The following is a 19,472-nucleotide window of genomic DNA, read 5'->3' as shown; positions in this document are numbered from 1 at the left end:
TGTATCAAACATTACTTCCTTTCATCCCTTCTTGACTTATTTTCTTCTGACTTCAAAGTCTGAAACTAAACTGGCTCCTGTAGTTCAAGAAACGATGTTAGGGGACCAAAGCATACACCTCTGCCATCTTTCTCAGTAACATACGTGACAAGTTTGAAAGTCATATCACGGAATGCAGTGGATTTATCAACTTTCCTCATTAATTATGCAAATTAGCTGTTAATTTGCATAATTAGTATCTCATTATATTAGTTTTTACTTAGGCTATCTACATATCTCTTTCTCAGCTACAAATGTGACAAGTCTTATAATGGATGCAGTGGATTTGCAAACTTTCCTCATTAATAATGCAAATTAGCTGTCGATTTGCATAATTGGAATTCCATCATGTAAGTCTTCTCTTTGGCTATCTACATACCAAAAATCATGACGATCAGTCAACACTTTCATATTTTTTCATTAATAATGCAAATGAGGCCGTCATTTCCATGATTAATATGCATTCGACATTTCTCTCTTTCTCATCTATATGTGTGAAAAATTTGAAAGTCCTATCATGAAATGCAGTGATTTTATCAACTTTCCTAATTAATTATGCAAATTAGCTATTGATTTGCATAATAAGTATAGCATTATGTACATTGTTACTTGGGCTATCTACAAACCAAAAATCATGACGATCCGTCAACACATTCTCGAGTTATTCTCGTCCAAAGTTTGAATGGAAACTGGCGGCTGCAGATCCAAAAAAGCCGCTAGGGGGGCCAAACTCACAGCACTTACTCTCTGCCCCAAGAGCTATCTATCACTCAAAAATCACGACCACAGTATGTCCAGAACACGAGATATAAAAAATTGAGATTCCGCTGCAGTACCTTAGCAAGCCGCTAGGGGGCCCATTATCGAACTTGACCTTCGTTTTCCCGACCCCTACCCGCCTAACAAATATTATTGGGATCCATCCAAGGCTTCTCGAGTTATGCTTTTAACACACACCTCCATGACATTTCATGGACGGAGGTAAAAATGTACCAGCAACAGCAGAAAAAAATAGAACATACAAATGTATGTTAGTTAATCACAACTTTCCTGTGATAGTAGTAGTCCACTGTGTTCTGCCGATGCAGTGGTATGGACACTCTGCATCAGCACTCAGTCAAACAATCCTTTATATCCCTACAGATTTGACCAGAACATACTAAGCTGTGTCTGACATGATGGAGGGCACCAGTGAAGACGCACCCGTGACCTTACAACTAGAAACCTGTCAATATATCAGGCAAAATGAATCGCTCCATGCTTTGGTTAAAGGCTCAAAGGTACAGCTGATGTATTCGGCTGATGTATTCATTATTCAACATACAAAAGAACCTCCCTCTTCTGTTATCCTGGGAAAACTGATGAACAATGCTACAGCTGATGACATCACCAACGTTTTGCAGAAAGTGTCTCTACCTAATCCAAAATGCATGAAAGTTGTGTCAAAATCAAATGTGCAGCACAGCATTCTTCAGACAGTAGTCAGGCAGCTGATAACTGTGATTGGTGTAGAAAAACTAGAGCTAAACAATCCCCCACAAGACTTATTGCTAGAAGAGGTGTCACATTTGGATGAATTTATTTTGGACCTATCCAGTAATGTCAAATGTATTTATGATTTGAGGTCCATTGAAGACATGGTGAAGGAACTTTTGATAGCTATGCCTACATGTACATGTATGTTTTGGAGGCCTATGATGTTTGTGTCCTTTGGTTCTCTTTGTCAACACGTTTTTGAATTGTTGGTAGTATATTTTCTTCTGGTAGATGTAAAAAAGATACTATTAAAAACTGTAGATTTACAATTTCTCAAAAAACACATTTTACAGAAGATGCACTATTCAAGACATCGAGTAACTCATTTTGGTCAATCAATGTTAGGCAATGTTTCACTGGAATATATCTGTTCACTACTTGAGATGGATGAAGGTCTCCCTGATGCAATCATGTCAGATTTTGTACAGAAAACATTACATAGCATCAGGGATGGGACACATAGTCTGGATTCCATAACAAACTTTAGCAGTAACTTCACACAGTTGGTATGCATAAGAAACAAACAAGCACTCAATGACTTGCCAGATAAAGCCTGGAACCATGTGACTAGATTATACTTAAATGGTAATGGTAATGATAATAGCCTTGGTTACTTTCCTAGCTTCATCTGTGGATGCTGTAAATTAAAAGTTGTCTGTTTGAATTGCAATGATATTGGCACATTACCAAACAACATAAGTGATATGGTTTCTATGAGGCAACTAGCGCTGTCTCATAATGATTTAAGGATACTACCACAAAGCATTGGGGACTGTTTAAGACTGACAATATTGCAGATAGACCACAACAAACTGGAAATGATTCCAGATTCTATTGGGAACTTGAGCCATCTGGAGAAATTTAATGCATCATCAAATAAGTTGAAAGTCTTGCCACCTTCCGTCTGTAGATGTACTGAACTCACCTATATAAACATAGCAAACAATATGATACACCATCTCCCTCTAAACATTGGGAATCTTGTGAAGGTGGAGCACTTTGACCTGCAAGGAAACAATATATCATGCTTACCTGTAACTTTTGATCGAATTAAAGCTTTAAGAAAGTCAGCCTCAAAACTGCTTTTAGAAGGAAATCCTCTGATCCATCCTCCAATAGACGTGTGCTTACAAGGCATGTATAGAATTCATACTCATCTGAAGGAGCTTAGAAGGTCTGATGCACAAAAGATGAACTATCAAAGGCTAGTTTTGGTGGGAGAAACCATGTCAGGAAAGACAAGCCTAGCACAGACTTTAATGGCAAACAGTTCACAGCTCACAAGAGTTGAGCAGCGTACAGTTGTTTTGGAACAGCAGGCATGGCCAGCGGAAGGAGGGATAGAAATACAGATCAATGACTTTGGAGGCCATGAGATGTACCATCTGACAAGTCCTTGCTTCTTTACTCCCGATGCAACTTACTTGCTTATCTTTGATATCAACAACTACACACCTCAAGACCATCATAAACATATGGGGTCTTGGATGGACGTTGTCCGAATGAAGGTCCCAAGAGCCAACATACGTATGGTAGGAACTCACAAAGATAAATGTTCTCCTGAAGAAATTAAAGTGAAGCTGCAGTATATTGCTAAAAGAGTTGGGGAGGATGAGGTAAAATGGAGAGCAGATATCACATCCCAGCTTGAAATGATTGAACATGATAGCAATGAATGTTTGGCGGAGCGGGCAAGACAAAAGCAACGAAAATGCCTTCAAAGCCAGCTGGAAAATCTTCCCATTCTGCATGAGCCTGGCAGTCCAGTAGAAATAAGAACAGTTAGCTCATCTGATTTTAGTGGCATAGACAGTTTGAGTTCATACATCCGTGAGCTGTGCAAGCATGTTGGGTCAAACGGGCGATACATTCCAAAAATTTGGTTTGACCTTCATGAGATGCTTCAAAGTGAGAAATATGACAACCAACATTGGATATCCTGGAAAGATCTGCAACTACTCTTCAGTGAATTACTAGTAGACAATGATCACTCAAAAAAGCTCTTCAATCAAATTGAACATATGGGGCACTTTGAATATGATTCAGACAGTGGCTCCCTCAATGGGGATAGTGATAGCAGTGAAGAAATGACCACAACACTACATGAAGAACCAAAGGTAACTGCTGATGTACATAGCTGTGTAAAAGTTATGCCATGCTGTGATTATGAGCAAGAAACAAATGCTGCTGCTCAAACAGATACGTCTATCCAGGTAGAAAACAAAGGTAATAATGCAAATGCCCCTCAACCTACAATTTACTACTTGGAGACTGAGAAGTCCAGAGGTGAATCAATGGGCCTTTCTTCTGAGATAAGTGATCGGTTGTTTACAACCCTTCAATACCTCAAAGCTGTGGGATTGATCACATGGTACCCTGATGATGAAAAGCTTCAGAACCTTATTTTCCATCGTCCTGCCAAATTGGTGGATATCTTCAAAGCAATTGTCAACCATGACATCAAGAACCAACTGGACTTCAACGATGTGGTGTTTTCCACAGTAGGACAGTTCTCCAAACAGAGTTTTGCCATGGCTGTGCAGGAGTTTGAAAGCACTGCAAATCTTTCTGTGGCAATAGTCGAGTGTCTGTGGCACAAGCTTGGATTCAGCAAGGAAGACACAAAGAGCCTCATCAAGCTCATGATCAAGTTTGACATATGCTATGAAGTTCTTGACTCAAAAGTAGCACCTGGTCTGCAACCTTCCCATCGCCTGCACATCCCCTGGTATCTGTCTGCTGACCCTCCCAAATACCTGTCCAAAATGTGGCCTCAACCTCCTCCAGATGACTACCAACAGCTGACCATGCAGTACCACTTCCCAACCTTCTGTCCAAGAGGCCTGTTTGAAAGGGCATCTGTCAGACTGCATCAACACATAGCTCAGCGTGTCAACTGGAAGAATGGTGTGTGGGCAGTGGTGGACAGCAGGCAAATCTTACTGACAAGATCAACGACAGATGATGGAAGTGGAAGAGAAGAGGTTTTCACCTTGTCTGTACGTGCACCAGTCACCAAACAACAACCTGGACACACCAGGGACATCACACTTCTGTGGACAACATTCCTCTCCATTCATCGAGACATGCGGAGTCTCATCCAGGAATGGCCAGGACTGAGGTGTGACACCTTCCTCCAGTGTGCACACTGTGTGAAGATGGGGAAAGATCTGCCAAGTCTCTTCCCGGGTGAAGTTCTGGAGCAACAATGTGGGAAGGATGTTTGGTAAGTACATGTCCATGCAGTACTGTGTATTCATTAAGTATAAGTTGCTAAATAGTATTTTTGAGTGAATTTGACCATGAATTTAAGAATCTTGGGTGTGGTGGAAATGCTTAGTTTGTCTCAAAATGTTCCAATCTGCACCTTTTTACAGGACTATTCCATGTCCCCAGTATCCCATGACAGTTCCAGTCCAACAAGTGAGAGCAGAGCTTGTCTACCCACCCAATTCATGTCTGAGTAAGTCTAAAATTTACTTGCAGTTGTACCTGAATTACAAATATGGAGGGAAAAGCCTAAGCTTATACTTTCCAAACAACTACTAACTACATGTTCTTGTATTTATTAAGTGTAATGAATATGACTGAATGGGGAAAGTGTTAACCTCACCTCACCTCACCGGTGAGTGTTAAACTACAAAGTTATTGATACCTGAAATCATAATGATGTTGATAAAGGTAAAGATGTAACCAGATAAGTTAACAGGGTAGTAAAGATATACTATAGGTCATTCTTAATCCAACTTGTGACACATACCTTGATGTTTGCAGAAAAACAAAATGTGGCATGTCCTGAAGGCTTAGCAAGTGAAACGACCCCCAATCTTGTGTCAGAAATGGACAGGTAGGTGCATATTTAAAGCATCACTCACTCGCTCAGTTCAGTCCAATTTTCACAACTTCAGACTAGCAGTTTTTAATATCAATTCATAAATGCATGTCCAACCTTGGAAAGATATGACACACTCCACCAAATGGTGCTTATGCATAGTGTGTTGCCCTAAGCGAGTGCAAGGAGCCCCCGGCCGGTGGAAATTGGATGGTACCCAGGCCAGAAAACTTTTGCCCCTTTTCTGTAAACCCGAACATTTAAGAAAATCAAAATCAAAGTGACCCTATTAATGCATATGCTTGTTCCTGTAAGAATAGGGGTACTTTCAGGTGATGGAGGACTTGACACAAATGCCCTACTCCATGAGTTTAGGCAAACTTATTTGACATTTAGGCTTGTTTTTGGTTATCCAGTAAGATTTGACTGTGGCATCAGGGGGATATTGTTCATTTAGTAGTAAGAGAATTTCACAGTTATGTTTGTCTTTAATCTGTAGGCTACATCTAGGAAATTCAATAGATACTCTGCAACTTCAACAAGCAACAGCCTTGGTCCAGAAGAAGTACCCAGGGATAAGCTTCATTCCAAGCAGGGACACAAGAGACGAGGCGCAACGAAGACAGAGGGTGAGAGAATTCCACGACCAACTGTCCCGCAGAGTACAACACTTCTCCAGTGTCATAGACTACAGCATTGACTACGAAGACTTCCCCACAATCACAGAGAGAATGAAGTCTGTGTGTTTGTTACAATGTCCAAATGGTACAGCAACAGGATTTCTGGTAGGACCAAGACATGTCATGACCAATCACCATTTCCTTGAGCTGTATGTTGAACCTGCTTTGAGGACAAACAATCAACTAAACAGATACATAGCAACTTTCCACTTTTCCTCAATGCAAAATTTCTGTACACGATTCAACCCAACAAACTATCTTTCTTGGGATGCAGAACTGGACTATGCCATACTTGAACTTGAACATGCACCACCAAATGCAGAACCCTTGGGTCAGTTTGTGTCAGAGCTATGTCACCAGGATGGAATAGTAATTGTTGTTGGCCATCCAGGTGGCCAAAGAAAACGAGTTGACTTCTGCCCCATTGCTGTTGTTGACAACAACTTTGAGATCCATGTACGGGATGTCAGAGGAATTCCGGACAATCCACAAGACTTTCCTCAACAAGTAGTTGGTCGGGCAAACTATCACACTTCTCGTATGTTTCATGGGTCCTCTGGCTCCCCTGGGTTTGACAAGAGTGGGAATCTTGTGGTTATGCACACCAGGGGTTTCTTTCCCTATGTAAACTCTCCAAGTATTGTAGAACAGGGTGTGCTGATGACTAGCATTAGAGAGCATGTAAGGATGTCCCATGGTAATGACACATGGATTAGTGATATTTTTCCACCTCAGATGATGGATTTTGAATAATACCCCCCCCCCCCAATTCTATGAAATTAATTCCTAAGTTGATGTAACAGTTGCATTGATTGTTATGTTGTTCTGATGGCTTGGCTTCAGTTACTAACTACAAAATTGCAGAATGAATTCCACAAAATGTGTGTTTAGTTGAATACCCAAATAGTACAGCAGGGGGATTTCTGGTAGGACCAAAGTATTTATGTATGTGTATGGCAGAGATTAGATATGCATACATTTGAACCTTGTACATGTCAAGTCAAGTCAAGCCATGTGTACTGTATTTAAATTGTGTTAATTTTTTTTTAATATTCATGTCTGGCCCATACAAAGTCACTTTTGGGTCATGCAGACAATTATCCTATCAGCGGTTTGGTAGCTAATACAACAAAAGGGAAATTTGTTAAACAAACAGAAAGAAGGGCAGTACTCATTATCATCAGTTTGTAAAAATGCTGTTGAACTGGGCCATCAATATGTTTACCGTAGCATCTAATAATGTTGAATTATCAGGTGTGAGTTTTGTTGGCCATGGCCATAACAAATGTATACTGATTATGCAACAGACTACCATTTTGACATCTGTAACAACACTATAGTGTTGCATGCCAAGTAATATTGAATAAGCTTTCTATTGAAAGTATTGTAGATGTAGTTATCAAATAACATTGTCATGAAATGTCTACCTCAGTATGAATACAGAGAAATATTTTCGTACCTGGTCAGTCTTTGGAAAAGCCAGATCATATAATTACACATATGTATGTAGTACCATAACCAAGACATTTAAGGTTATCAAACATCTTAATTGAAAAAAATATTTCATTGATCTGGGGATAATGACAAATATAGCAGCAGAATATTTCTCTTAGTGCTTAAAAATTTTGGTTCACTGTCAAGAGGGTAACTCCAGATTTGCATTGAAGATGAGTGTGATGCTTAGTGTGATGAGTAGACAGGAAAATACCATACACCACAAACAGTGAAACTAAATAAAAGGGCAGTTGAACTCAAATTAACAAGCTGAGCAGAGGTTTAAGGATATTGTCTCATGCCACAAGCACCAAATAAAGGATCAAAAGGCAAGTTATGAAGAAAATTCTGACAGGAGTCAAGTAATTGAAAATGTGAAGCAGTGTATCGAGTGAAAACAACCAGTTTTAATGCTGAACATAGGAATTTCAAACTGAACATCCCTGCAGACTTACATTACTTACTAATAGGCTTTGCAAAAATAACTTCTGATAAATGAGTGTGTTGTCCAATCTTATTCCATCTTAATTTTCATTTTAACTGAAGCAATCTATTGCATACCTTGGAATGTGCTGAGCACCATCATGAGACCAAGCACAGGTGACATTTTTTAAGGTTAGGCAACTGGTAACAATAACATCAGAAACTAAAACAAAGTTAGATTTTGAACAAAGCTTAAACTACTACCTTAATGGTTACTGTAAAATGCAACAATAGCTACAAGTTAATTACCCTGGTATCCAAATCTACATGTAATATGTCTTCCAAGCCCGTGAATAAGAGGCCAAAGAGAAACAACAGTTTAGGTGTGGATACCAGACTACAACTTGTACAAGTTATACAATGTAAGATCCTATGAGTATCAACATAATGTTACATATTTGGACAAAACTGAATCAATATTAAACTTCTTTTAAAAAAATAAAAGAGTTATAAAACAGGTGAGTAAACTACTAACTAAACAGAACAGAATATAACTGGTTGTGAACTGTTAGTAGAACTAAAAGCTTCAGTGACAATATTCCTTTTCACTTTTCTCCTTTTGGCAAATGATCATGTCTTCCTAAAAAAAACGAACCCTACTACATGTAGTAGGCATTCCCTACTGTATCCTTAGTACTTGCCATTTGTAAATACTAGATGCCATCAATGTTATATTGCAGTCAATGAAAAGTACAACACAGTAAGTGCCAGATTTTACAGAGACTGTCAGTATTTAATACTTTCTGTGGCTTCTTCTTTATTTTCACATTATTGTGTTTTATTTTTTTCAGAACATTGACAAGAAATGGGAAAACTTTTCTTCTTTACTCGAACTGTTGTTGAAATAAGCTAAGTGCTTTTTTGGAAACCATTAGCACCATGATCTCATTATTTTAGAAATGAACAATGTACTACCTTCTAATTCAATGAATAGTTAATGCACAGTTACTTTCAAGTACTTGAAATTAACAGGTTGCCAAGCAGACAACAATATTTTGCACTACTGTAGCAACAATTTCACAAAGCTCTCATTAGACCTTCAACATGGGTCTATAAAAGTATGAATACACAAAAATCGTGTATGTAGGCTCAATGTTCAATGTCCTTGGTTGTAGAATTCTATGGTTTTCCTTCGGGGAGTAGAGTTGATGTCAGTTTTTCAGGGAATGAAGCCACCTACCTCTCCAGACATGTACTGCACCTAGTCATCCAGGGTGAGATCAATAATCTCTGCAAAAACAAATGAGAAAAGTAAGGCAATATGAAAAAGCAAAATTAAATATCAATTCTGTTTCATTCCTTTTGATCATCTCAGGACTGGTGACGATTTCCAACAATCAGAAGCAGAAGTGAGATCATTGTTCCACAGTTTCCATATCCAATCCAAACTCCAAAGGTGAACAATATGAGTACTAGTAAGAAAGAAAGGAAGGAAGAACTCATTGTGACCAACAACCCTACAATAATACAGGTATACTAGTAACTACTGGACGGGTACTGGTCGTATCCGAGCAAACTCGACACATGCTGTACAAAGTATTCCCAAAACAATTTCAAATTTATGTGGTGTAATCTAAAGATATTTGTGTGTAATGAGGCAAATCTTACCATCTGGTGGAAATTTCCTCTTCTTCCTACTTTGATTTTCTCTCAGAGGAGACCTGGGCTCCTGTTTCACCCTCAATGCTGGTCCCGCCTGCTGTCTTGCAACAGGCACCGATGTTGGAGTCCCTCGGGCACCCTTCCCTTTGCCTCCCTTCTTAGTAGTCGACTTCCCTATCAGTCCTGTCTGTCCATTTGAGGGCCTGTGCATCTGACTCTTGGATGATGCACCTTTGGCTTTGGCACTTGACAAGCCTTGACTTGTAACAGATTTGCCAGTGGAATATGTCGAGGTGGATGCCTTTCCAGACTTTGTGGCAACGTTTGCTGAAGGCTGCTTGCCTGTTTTGCCTCCATAACTTCCTGCTATTGTTGACAAACTCTGATTGGAAGCATGCACAGGTGTCGCTGCTGTTCTGCAGGTGTGCAGGAACGGACTGACAGCTGCACCTGTTTGCTGGGTGCAGCTGTTTTGTTGCACCTGTGTCATGGTCTGTACAACAGGGAATCTGAGCACCTGCCCACCTTGTCCCATCATAGTGACGAAGTAGCCTTCTTCTGTTTTCACCTTCTTCAAAACAGGAGGAGTGGTGGCTTGGCTGTTACTTGGGCCAGTCATACCCTGTAAGGTTCTCTTCCTAAACTGGTTAACTGCTGTGGGGTTGAGTAGAGGTGTGGATACCCCAGCATAACCCATCTGTGGGCTTGCCTCTTTCTTAATGTGAGGCAGACTGGTGTATGTGCTTGTAGAAGCCTGGAATGGCTGCATATTGGCTGGCACATGTGTACCAACACCACTGAAAGATGGTCCCAATCCCCTACTAGTCACAGCATTGGCTGGTGCATTCATACTTATAGCACCGGGAGGTAGTTGTCTGACACCGTACTGACTGGTTGACGGAGTATGTGTGCCGTAGCTGTGATTGTCCACCAACTCTTGTTTCATCCGCAAGGTTGGCTGGTTCGGTGTTACCATAGTGACTGGACTGCTGCCAGTAGGCCTGATCCCAGTGGCCATGTTAGAAGAACCTACAGAGAAAAAATCAGTCAACTCGTTATCATGCAAGATGTTTACAAGTCATGGAAAACAATATTTCATCTTAGGAAGGCACATTATATCTTGTAACTTTACACATTATATTTGGACAGGAAAGTATTTAGTAAGAACACCTTTTGTCCTGAAGACCAAGTGCTGCAACACTCATGCATGCATGATTAGTTGTTTCTGCACCAGAGAAGGACCATAGGCCAACTTTCATTTTTTTCACACACCATGTATGTGCAGGGATATATGTTTATAGCTAGAAATTATGTTGATTGGTTTATTAGGCCTTTGATCATGTCATCTGTATCTTTGTTATATTTTGTCTGACACCTTTCACAATAAGTGGCCAGCAGGCCAATTCAGGTTTTAATGAATAAACAAAGACTCAAACAAAACAAATGACACAACATGAAACTTTCCACTACAAAATTGCAGAAGTCTCCTCTCACCTGGTGTGTTCATTAGGGAGAAGTTTATATCAGGTCCTGACTGGCTGACAGCTGACTGTGGTGCTGGTTCAGGCAGTGGTGGAAGGTCCTTCAGGTCTGCTTCTTCAAACAGTGTCTTAACCTTTCCATGGATGGCCAACATGTCTGAAACAAGAAGAATTGCTCTAGATTAACAAAATATACATATGACAAAGAACCAAATGACTCAAAATGCATCTGCTTCATTCAAAAATTTCTCTTCAATCATTTGTGCAACTCTTGCAAGTTGCAAGAACATTTTTGTTACATTTTAGCTTTCTAACCATTTGTAACTGAAATACATCAAAAATAAATTCATAATTTCTTATAAATAGGAGGCTTCCAGTAGCTACCTTGGATTCAAGAGATCAAAACAAAGATTTCAGAATGGGCATGCCTTTTTAACATGGCACACAGCGTTTTAAACAGTTTACCGAACCAAGCTATTTATACATGTAGATCTAATCGTTTGCACAATCATCAGCACAAAGGTATCAAAATCCTGAGCATTATTGTAAGGAATTGATTTCTTGGAAGTACAACTATCATATTAATTTCATATGACTGTGTAACTGTTATAATTATTTTGTAAGGGTTTCTATACCATCCATGAGGTGTTTCTTGAGTATGGTACAGTGGACAGGTGCCTCCCAGAACGGCTCATACAGCACTGCAAGGTCATCGCACAGCTGGTCACACAGTACCTGCATCCTGGCTACAATATCCACCTAGAAATACATACCGAATCATGTCATCTGTCTATCACAACATCACATGTCAAGACAGAGCACTGGCATTCTGGCCACAATGACTTTTATGTCCACCTGGACATAAAAGCCAAATTGTCATCAGCTATTTATTATTATCATAATTTTAGCACATTTCACCACAAAGCTGTTCACACAACACCTGTATCCTCAGTACCTGAAAAGGGGATTCAAACTATATGTTTATTTATTTTTCTGTTACATACAACACTTAAATCTTCAAGTCATCATGGGTCCCAATCAATTTGTAAGAGACTACAAATTAGGAAAATCTTTACATCTAAAACATTTTCCTGAAAGTGCATGGTTCAACGTTTTCCAAATACAGATGATAAAGAGCAATTTTCTGTATAACTCAGATGTCATTTTCTACGTAACGATACATTTAAATGTATACTGCATGAAAGATCGGAATCTGCTTTCACTCCGATTGACTAAATGATGTTAAGCACTAGTCTAGTACATTCCAATAATTGAAATGTCTTTAACTACTAACACAATACAAGTGACATACTTAGTACATGTACTGCAACAGCATCCTAGTGATAAAATAATGTACTGCAGTGACAGTAAGGATAGGATAACTAGAGCAAACCTCTAAGTCTGCCAGCTGCTTGAGTAAGAACTGTGACGCCTGGTCGAACATGACGTCCTTCTCGTATGCTACGTGGACGTCCATGTGGTTCCTCATCCTGTTGAAGCTGCCCGGCCCGCGCTCGTTAGTGCACGTCTCGTAGGCCGGCTCCATGCGGGTCTGTACGGCTGGTGTCATCACCCTGCTGATCTCTCTCTGCTGACCTGTGATGAACTCCTTCAGCTCTGCTACTGCATTGTCCAACTGAATAGAGATAACAAGTGCAGGGCTCAAAATACTTCTTTCTGCATACCTGGTGCAGGTAACATTGAAAATTACCTGCACCAGACAAATTTTACCTGCACCACTTTGAATTTAGAAAGTATGGATCATACTAAAATTTTTCAGGAACCATTGCTATTTTTTCTTTTATGTACTATAGGTGGTAACAGTCAATGCAGCTAATAACAATCCATAGACACCTACATTATAGGACATTTATGTATAAAACCCAGTGCATGGATCAGCTGCAGTGCAGGTTACTAGTAGGTGCAGGTAGACACCAGAAATACCAGAAGCTCCAATTTTACCCGCACTAACCTGCATATGCAGGGGTTATTCCTGAAGTGTTACATAGTAGTAAATTTGATGTAAAAATGCCACACTTTCTTTTTCAAGGTAATCTATGAATAGGAGATAATCAAGAATACAAAAGATAGGGGGTCTACTGCCATGACTTTTCAGGTCAAAATTTTGATCAAATTATTTTTTTTTCCAACTGTAGAATTCATTTCTCAATTCTTTTAATTGTTGTAATTTCATTTCTTTGCCCTCTCTATTCCTAACTGGCCAATCCTGAAGTATCAGATCTATAGTAACTAAAAAATTTCAAACTACTAATTTAAAAGCCATTGTAACTTCAAGACTTCAATGCCATTTTAGCACCTTACAAGACTTCCATTCAGATTGAAACCATTGTAAAACTTCACATGATTAAAGACATTAAAGACATTGTAAGACTTCACAAAATGTCAACAGTTTACTGAATGTGATTTACCCTCATCTTGGTAGAGTTGAGCTGCTGCTGCCCCACCCTGTTGACCCTGTCTGCATCCATACCCAGGGCCTGCAGTTCAGTACGCAGCTTCAGTAGGAACTCTTTCAGGGTACTCAAGATGCTGAGCTTACAGTTGTCCAGCGAAAAGAACAGCGTACCATTGCTGTAAAACATGTAGAAAGTGTACCATTGGTGTAAAACAGACAAAAACATAACAATATTCCTTGACAAAGACTGGTGTTGTTCAGTCAAAAATTTGGGTGAGTCCAATTTTTGTGTTGGACATTACAGTTAAACTAATTAAAGAACAACCAACACAGATAAACTTTTGAGTTTATATTCCACAGTTTCATAGTTAGTCAATGATATACTGTAATACAATGCATAAAATACTCAGTAAAGCAGCCCAGAGCTCATTAATATTCAGGGTGCCATGGTAGTCATTTGGTATGAATTTTGGATAGGGTATGGGTTTAAGTTGAGAAATAAATGCGTACCATGGCTCTTAATTCTGCATTTTGTACAGTTAAAGCAACAATACACTGCCACATCAATAATAACAGTGCTTACTAATAGTCATTATCAAATGCTTTTAATATATTAAAAAGTGGATGGAAAAGTCGCTAAGAAATGTTACCTTACACGTACACTGTGCACCTGTTCTATTCAAACATAGTTAAGAAGATCACCGGATCTGGCAATGGAAAACATGATCAAGCATTATTTTGTTTTTGCTGGACTACTCCACTCACTCGAAAACTTTCTGCCATGATATAGTGATGGTGTTGTACAGAGGGCTGGACAGATCCTCGTTCATGTCGATGGGACCGTAGGTAGGTGACTTGTAGACTCCACTCCTGCGTACTGTGGCCTTGTACGTGCTGTAGTGTAGGCCGCCTGCTTGCCTGAAGGGATTCAACAAAGACTACTGTAATTCCTGATTTTTTCACTGTACGCTTTTCGCTGTAACAACTATAACGTGAACTTATCATTACAGATAACAAATAATTCACAGACTTTTTTTATGCGCACCTGCTGCTATCGTGAACATTTAGTTCAGAGAACAAGTTAAATTTTCTCAGACCGTGAAAGTTTGGTCCCGAGAAGACAAAGTGAATTACAGTATCAAGAGGATAGCAGTTTTTCCTTCTCTTTTAAATTGGCATGGTATCACCGATCAAGCTTGTGAAGTCATATGTTTAGAAACCATTACGTGTCAAACTGGGAAAGTTAACAATTTGGGATATCATCAACTTAGATCCATATGGCAACAAAAAAATCTTCACAAAACATTTTAAGTTAAAAGAACCCACTCTTAGAACCCACTGACCACTAAAAGCCTAGAGAGCTTAAAATCCTATTTTAGTGACTGACTTCATGGCTATATATAGTCCACTTAGCATGTTATAGAAAAAAAGAAAGTACCACTCCTCACCTGTTCTCCTTACACGTAGGTGCCCCCCATTTCTTGGCAACAGCCTGACACATGCTGGCTGCAGCTGCCACACCCTCCTTTAACTTGGGATGGATACAGATACTGATGGACCGGTCCACGTCAGTCTGTAGGGTCCCCAGGACCGGCTGGAGGGACGTCTTCAGTTTGCCCAGGTGGTGTTCGAAGATGCTCTTTGCTGACATACGGGTTCCATGATTCTGTAAACCATTTTAAAGAGACAAATGTACGTGAGGTAAAGCAACCATCTACAGAGATGACGGTCAGTATCAACTTTCTGGCACTTTTGACCAATTGCTGATGTCACAGGTCTATACCTAATATAGTATGTGGTGGGTGATTTGACTTGCAGTAAGACGTGTATTTGGTTGCTTCATCTTCTTGGAACAAACTTTTAATTAAAGGTAAAATCACACACCTTTCAGGGTAAATAGGGGCAAAGCTCTTTCTGTAGCCCTCGGGCCACAGGCCACTACACCAAGGAGCTAGTCAACATCAAGGGGCTACTCAACTCCATAAGTACCGATTGCTAAGCAAACAAAGCAGTTTCTGTATAATACCTTTTTTCTTGGGAATGAACACAGACCTTGCACCTACAATAAGTCAATCATTATCCCCCATATCACTGTACAAGGCAAAGAAGTTTTACTTCTATAAGAATGAAGTTCATTGGCACGAAATTACTGTAGCTTTACCTTTGTTCCCTCATCCAAGAGATAGCTGGCGATGTCACTGACGAAGCTCCCCAGGCTGCGGATTTGTTTTTCTGTGCCACTCTGTCGGCGCACGTTGGTCATCTCGTGAACAAACTCCCGCAGGGCTGGGATCTGGGTGTCATTGACGTTACTGAAGACTTGGGCTGGACCGTCCCTAGGGAGGAAATACATGTGGAATACTTTACTACTGTAACAGTAAGAACTCTTAACACATATCTTGGAAAGTGCACTTGTGACTACAACAGTTAGACTTTAAAGGATTGTTTTACAGTGTTTCTCCCAAAAGCACCATGTCATGAAATCATCATCAAAGTCTTTTTATGGAACTGTCAGATGGTCTTTTGCACGACAACAGGCAGCTAGACTCTTGCAGGGCTTCGCAGCAGGCTTCACAGACAAACTTTGTTTGGCACAGTTTGTTTGACACAATACATTGGCACGTCGATGTAGGTTAGAACTACATATATTGGCACTGCTAAAATTCTATGTGTTGTTTAAATAGATACAGGATAGACATGTTTATGTTGGTGTGTCTTGCTAACGAAAGTGCCATTTGAGCCAACAATAAACTTTGGTAAACAGATTGTACATGTACCTGGTAAGTTTGTTGGTGAGTTTGAGATACTCAGTGGAGCTGACAGTGAAGACTCTCAGTCCCCTGGCGATGTCTTCCTCCTCCTGGTCCCCTGCCTCCTCCTCCTGCTCATCATCATCACTGTCTGCATCTTCTCCCATCATCCCAGCCTTCCTCTTCATCTCCTGTTGTCATCAAATTGGGAAAATACAGCAATGTAAAATATATATGCACAGTCAGTTACTAGGTACAGAGCAACAGAGTTACATCTAATTACTTATTAGATGTGGATTTTGTGATCAAATTGAGAAAACAGTTATGATGTAAAATATTAGGTATAGTGTGTTAGCAGTAGTACTTATGTCAAGAAAACAAAATTACTATTTCCCCAAACATGAGCAATCCCACACAAGCAGTGCTCAAAATACTTTTTCAGCCAGGTTGCTCAGGCGGCAACTCGAGTCAAGAGCCAGGTTGCACCATTAACATTTCAGGTTGCCCCACTTCCAAGTTGTTACTTTCTTCATATCAGCTACTTACCCATTGTCTTTTCTTACAGTTACATGTAACTACTTCGTTATATACATATGATTTAAGATATCAAGGAAAAAATATCAAAAGCACATAGGAGGGAGAAAAGCAGTGTTCCAACTGCAAAATTTCAAGCAGCGTACTGGGTTTAAAATTAAGTTGCGCCAAGCAAAATGTGGTTACGTTTGCAAGTGTGTAAGTGATCCCCAGTGTAAGGGCTTTTGGTGCGTCCAATTTCTTGTTATTTCAAGAAACGCACGTCCAAATGACGCCATGACGCATGCCTGACTAAAAGCCTGCTGAAAAGGGTTAGTTTGTACTCTGGTGGGACATTATTTCCAGTAGAAGTAGGTAGAAAGACTGACCCTGATGCCAGCCTTGAAGTCAGCCCTGATCTGAGTCTGTGAGTACTGGTTCCGAGCCTTGGCACACATCACAGACATCTGTTTCTGTTTCCTGGACACCTGCCGCTCAACACCAGCCATCTGAAACACAGCATTTCAGCTTTACAATTTCAAACTGAATGATTCACCAACAAAATTCTAGAGCAAGGAAAAGCAAAATCTCCTGCTTTTCTAAACCTCTATTGAAGTGAAGCTTGATGCTTTTTTAAGTAGGCTTTCCTACAGATCATGTTCTTATCCAAGCACTTCTGGTCACTTCAGCTCTCTAGTTTCTTTATAAGTGTGTTTGGTCCCTTTTTGTTCATCATATGTTTGATGTTGACAAATGAATTATCCCTCACCACATGTCCAAGCAAGGGACAAGCCTGGGATTAAGCCCCCACCCACAAACTTTGATCCATATTGCAAAATTGGATAGCACAACCACTTGTGCTACAAAGAAATGATCTACCTGTATTATGACTATTTATGATCATACATATTATGAATATTCAATCCTTGGTATAGCTGGTGTAGAATGTTTTATCAGTAAAAACTTTCCTACCTCTTTCTCTTTGTCAGCTATTTGTGATCTAATATCGTTCAGGCTTGTCTTAGTTTCCTGTTCAGTGTTCTGTTTCTCCTCCAGGATGGACCTCAGGCTGTTCAACTGCTCCCTGTCCTCATCATCAACTATCACTTCCTGTTGGATACAAGTAAAAGATTGTTAAAGTTTCATTTTTTACAACCTAATTTCAGGAAGCAAATATAAATTATGGTGCAGTCACAGTGATCGTAAGGTGTCATAAGATTTTTTTTCATGTCATAGAATTTTCAAACAGACTGTGACAGAACCAACCAGTTTTTACATAGAAAGACAGCTGTATGACACATATAATGTTCTTTGTTTGTGATTGTGCAATGGTTGTGTCCAGATCCAAAGAAAAAGTATTTGGGAAATGATGTGCATACACAATTCAATTATATGCATACCTTCAGTCTTTTTTTGAATGGCTATCTTTTAGGAATTCAAATTAACATGATCACTGTAATGAAAATGAAATCATATCATTCAAAATTTAACGACATGGGACAAACATGGCTTGCTATAATGTAAGTTCACACATTACAATCAGACATAGAAGACAGCTTTATTGACAGAACATAAGTCTTGTCCTGGACATACTATGGTGTTGGCATTTTTGGTGGCAGATATCTTTTGATGTAAGGAAGAAGAGGTGTGGCTTTGGTCCCCCTTAGCAACTTGCGTTGGAACTGCAGGAGCATTTTTGTCAACTAAAAAATACAAACCTCATCGCCCAAAGGTTCCACAGTCTGTTCCAGCTCAAATACTCCCTCCTTCAGGTCGTTGACCTCTTGTTGGATGCCTGCCAACTCGTCATCTGTCACCTCCTCCTCTTCTTTCAGTGAATCCAGCTCCTCTGTTAGCGACATCTTCTCTACCTCCAGGGCATTGATTTCATTCTCAAGCTGCTCTACTTCGTCTTCTAGATTCAGAGCTCTGTCATACAAACAATAAGAGATTAGTCATTAACTGTTCAGAGAAATGCTGTGCGTGTATCAATGTATTTTATGTAGACCACTGGAAGAATAGCTAGCAACATAATGTTGTAATAGCTAAAAGTGGATCTGAATAAAGTCAAAAGTCAAAGGTCAGAGAAAAGGGTAAAAACTAGAAAAATCTACTTAATTCTAAAGAATATTTTGCAAGTTGTTCCCAATATGTGTTCTTAACAAAAGCCAATGAACAAGTAAGGACTATATCTTTATATCAGACTCTGAAAACTAAATTCTAGAAACATATTCATTTTTCTGTATCAGTATCAATACACCTATATTTATATGTACATATACATATACAATGTTATGTTATGGCATATTGAAATCTTTATAGAGGCAAAACAAGGGGGTGGCTGCTAACAGATTTAAAAACACTACTAGTGGTTATGTATGGCTTGTTGCACAAGAACATCATACAAGTACACAATGAACATTGTGAACTACAATATGACACTAATCTAAGACTTGTCAAAAACCACAAGTTCTTTCCTGATCAGATATGCCTACTGAACAGTAAGTGTTCCAAACTTTTACCTGCTACTGAAAACTCAGTTCATGTTCAAAAATACCTGATATGATTTCTGGACACCTCAGGTTGTGAGTCTTTGTACAGATGAAAGCATGCCTAAAGCACATACAATGTAAATTGACAGGAAAT

The 19,472-nt window shown here is 39.5% G+C and overlaps 2 protein-coding genes across 2 annotated transcripts in view; one reads left to right on the top strand and one right to left on the bottom strand.

Moving 5' to 3' along the window:
- Window positions 1-1,186: 1,186 nt before the first annotated feature.
- On the top strand, window positions 1,187-6,598 carry LOC118418143 (malignant fibrous histiocytoma-amplified sequence 1 homolog). The gene is made up of 5 exons (XM_035823977.1): window positions 1,187-4,801; window positions 4,953-5,038; window positions 5,350-5,422; window positions 5,907-6,147; window positions 6,479-6,598. The coding sequence occupies exons 1-5, from the start codon at window positions 1,215-1,217 to the stop codon at window positions 6,596-6,598; spliced, it is 4,107 nt and encodes a 1,368-aa protein (XP_035679870.1). The 5' UTR covers window positions 1,187-1,214.
- A 1,370-nt stretch (window positions 6,599-7,968) lies between these two features.
- The window catches only part of LOC118418142, a 28,839-nt gene continuing 17,335 nt past the window's right edge, over window positions 7,969-19,472 (bottom strand). The window contains exons 11-24 of the mRNA XM_035823976.1: window positions 19,384-19,439; window positions 18,545-18,755; window positions 17,799-17,936; window positions 17,216-17,335; window positions 16,341-16,504; window positions 15,725-15,899; window positions 15,012-15,229; window positions 14,329-14,481; window positions 13,577-13,739; window positions 12,541-12,783; window positions 11,783-11,906; window positions 11,161-11,304; window positions 9,673-10,695; window positions 7,969-9,294 (exon numbers count right to left, since the gene is read on the bottom strand). Of these exons, the coding sequence (XP_035679869.1) occupies window positions 9,266-9,294; window positions 9,673-10,695; window positions 11,161-11,304; window positions 11,783-11,906; window positions 12,541-12,783; window positions 13,577-13,739; window positions 14,329-14,481; window positions 15,012-15,229; window positions 15,725-15,899; window positions 16,341-16,504; window positions 17,216-17,335; window positions 17,799-17,936; window positions 18,545-18,755; window positions 19,384-19,439 (2,961 nt within the window). The 3' untranslated portion in view covers window positions 7,969-9,265. The remainder of the gene's footprint in view (window positions 9,295-9,672; window positions 10,696-11,160; window positions 11,305-11,782; window positions 11,907-12,540; window positions 12,784-13,576; window positions 13,740-14,328; window positions 14,482-15,011; window positions 15,230-15,724; window positions 15,900-16,340; window positions 16,505-17,215; window positions 17,336-17,798; window positions 17,937-18,544; window positions 18,756-19,383; window positions 19,440-19,472) is intronic.

Source organism: Branchiostoma floridae, chromosome 6, assembly GCF_000003815.2.
Source record: "Branchiostoma floridae strain S238N-H82 chromosome 6, Bfl_VNyyK, whole genome shotgun sequence".
In the NCBI taxonomy this organism is placed as follows: Eukaryota; Metazoa; Chordata; class Leptocardii; order Amphioxiformes; family Branchiostomatidae; genus Branchiostoma; species Branchiostoma floridae.
The sequence above is the reverse complement of the archived record's forward strand: the minus strand, read 5'-3'. Positions and strand labels throughout refer to the sequence as shown.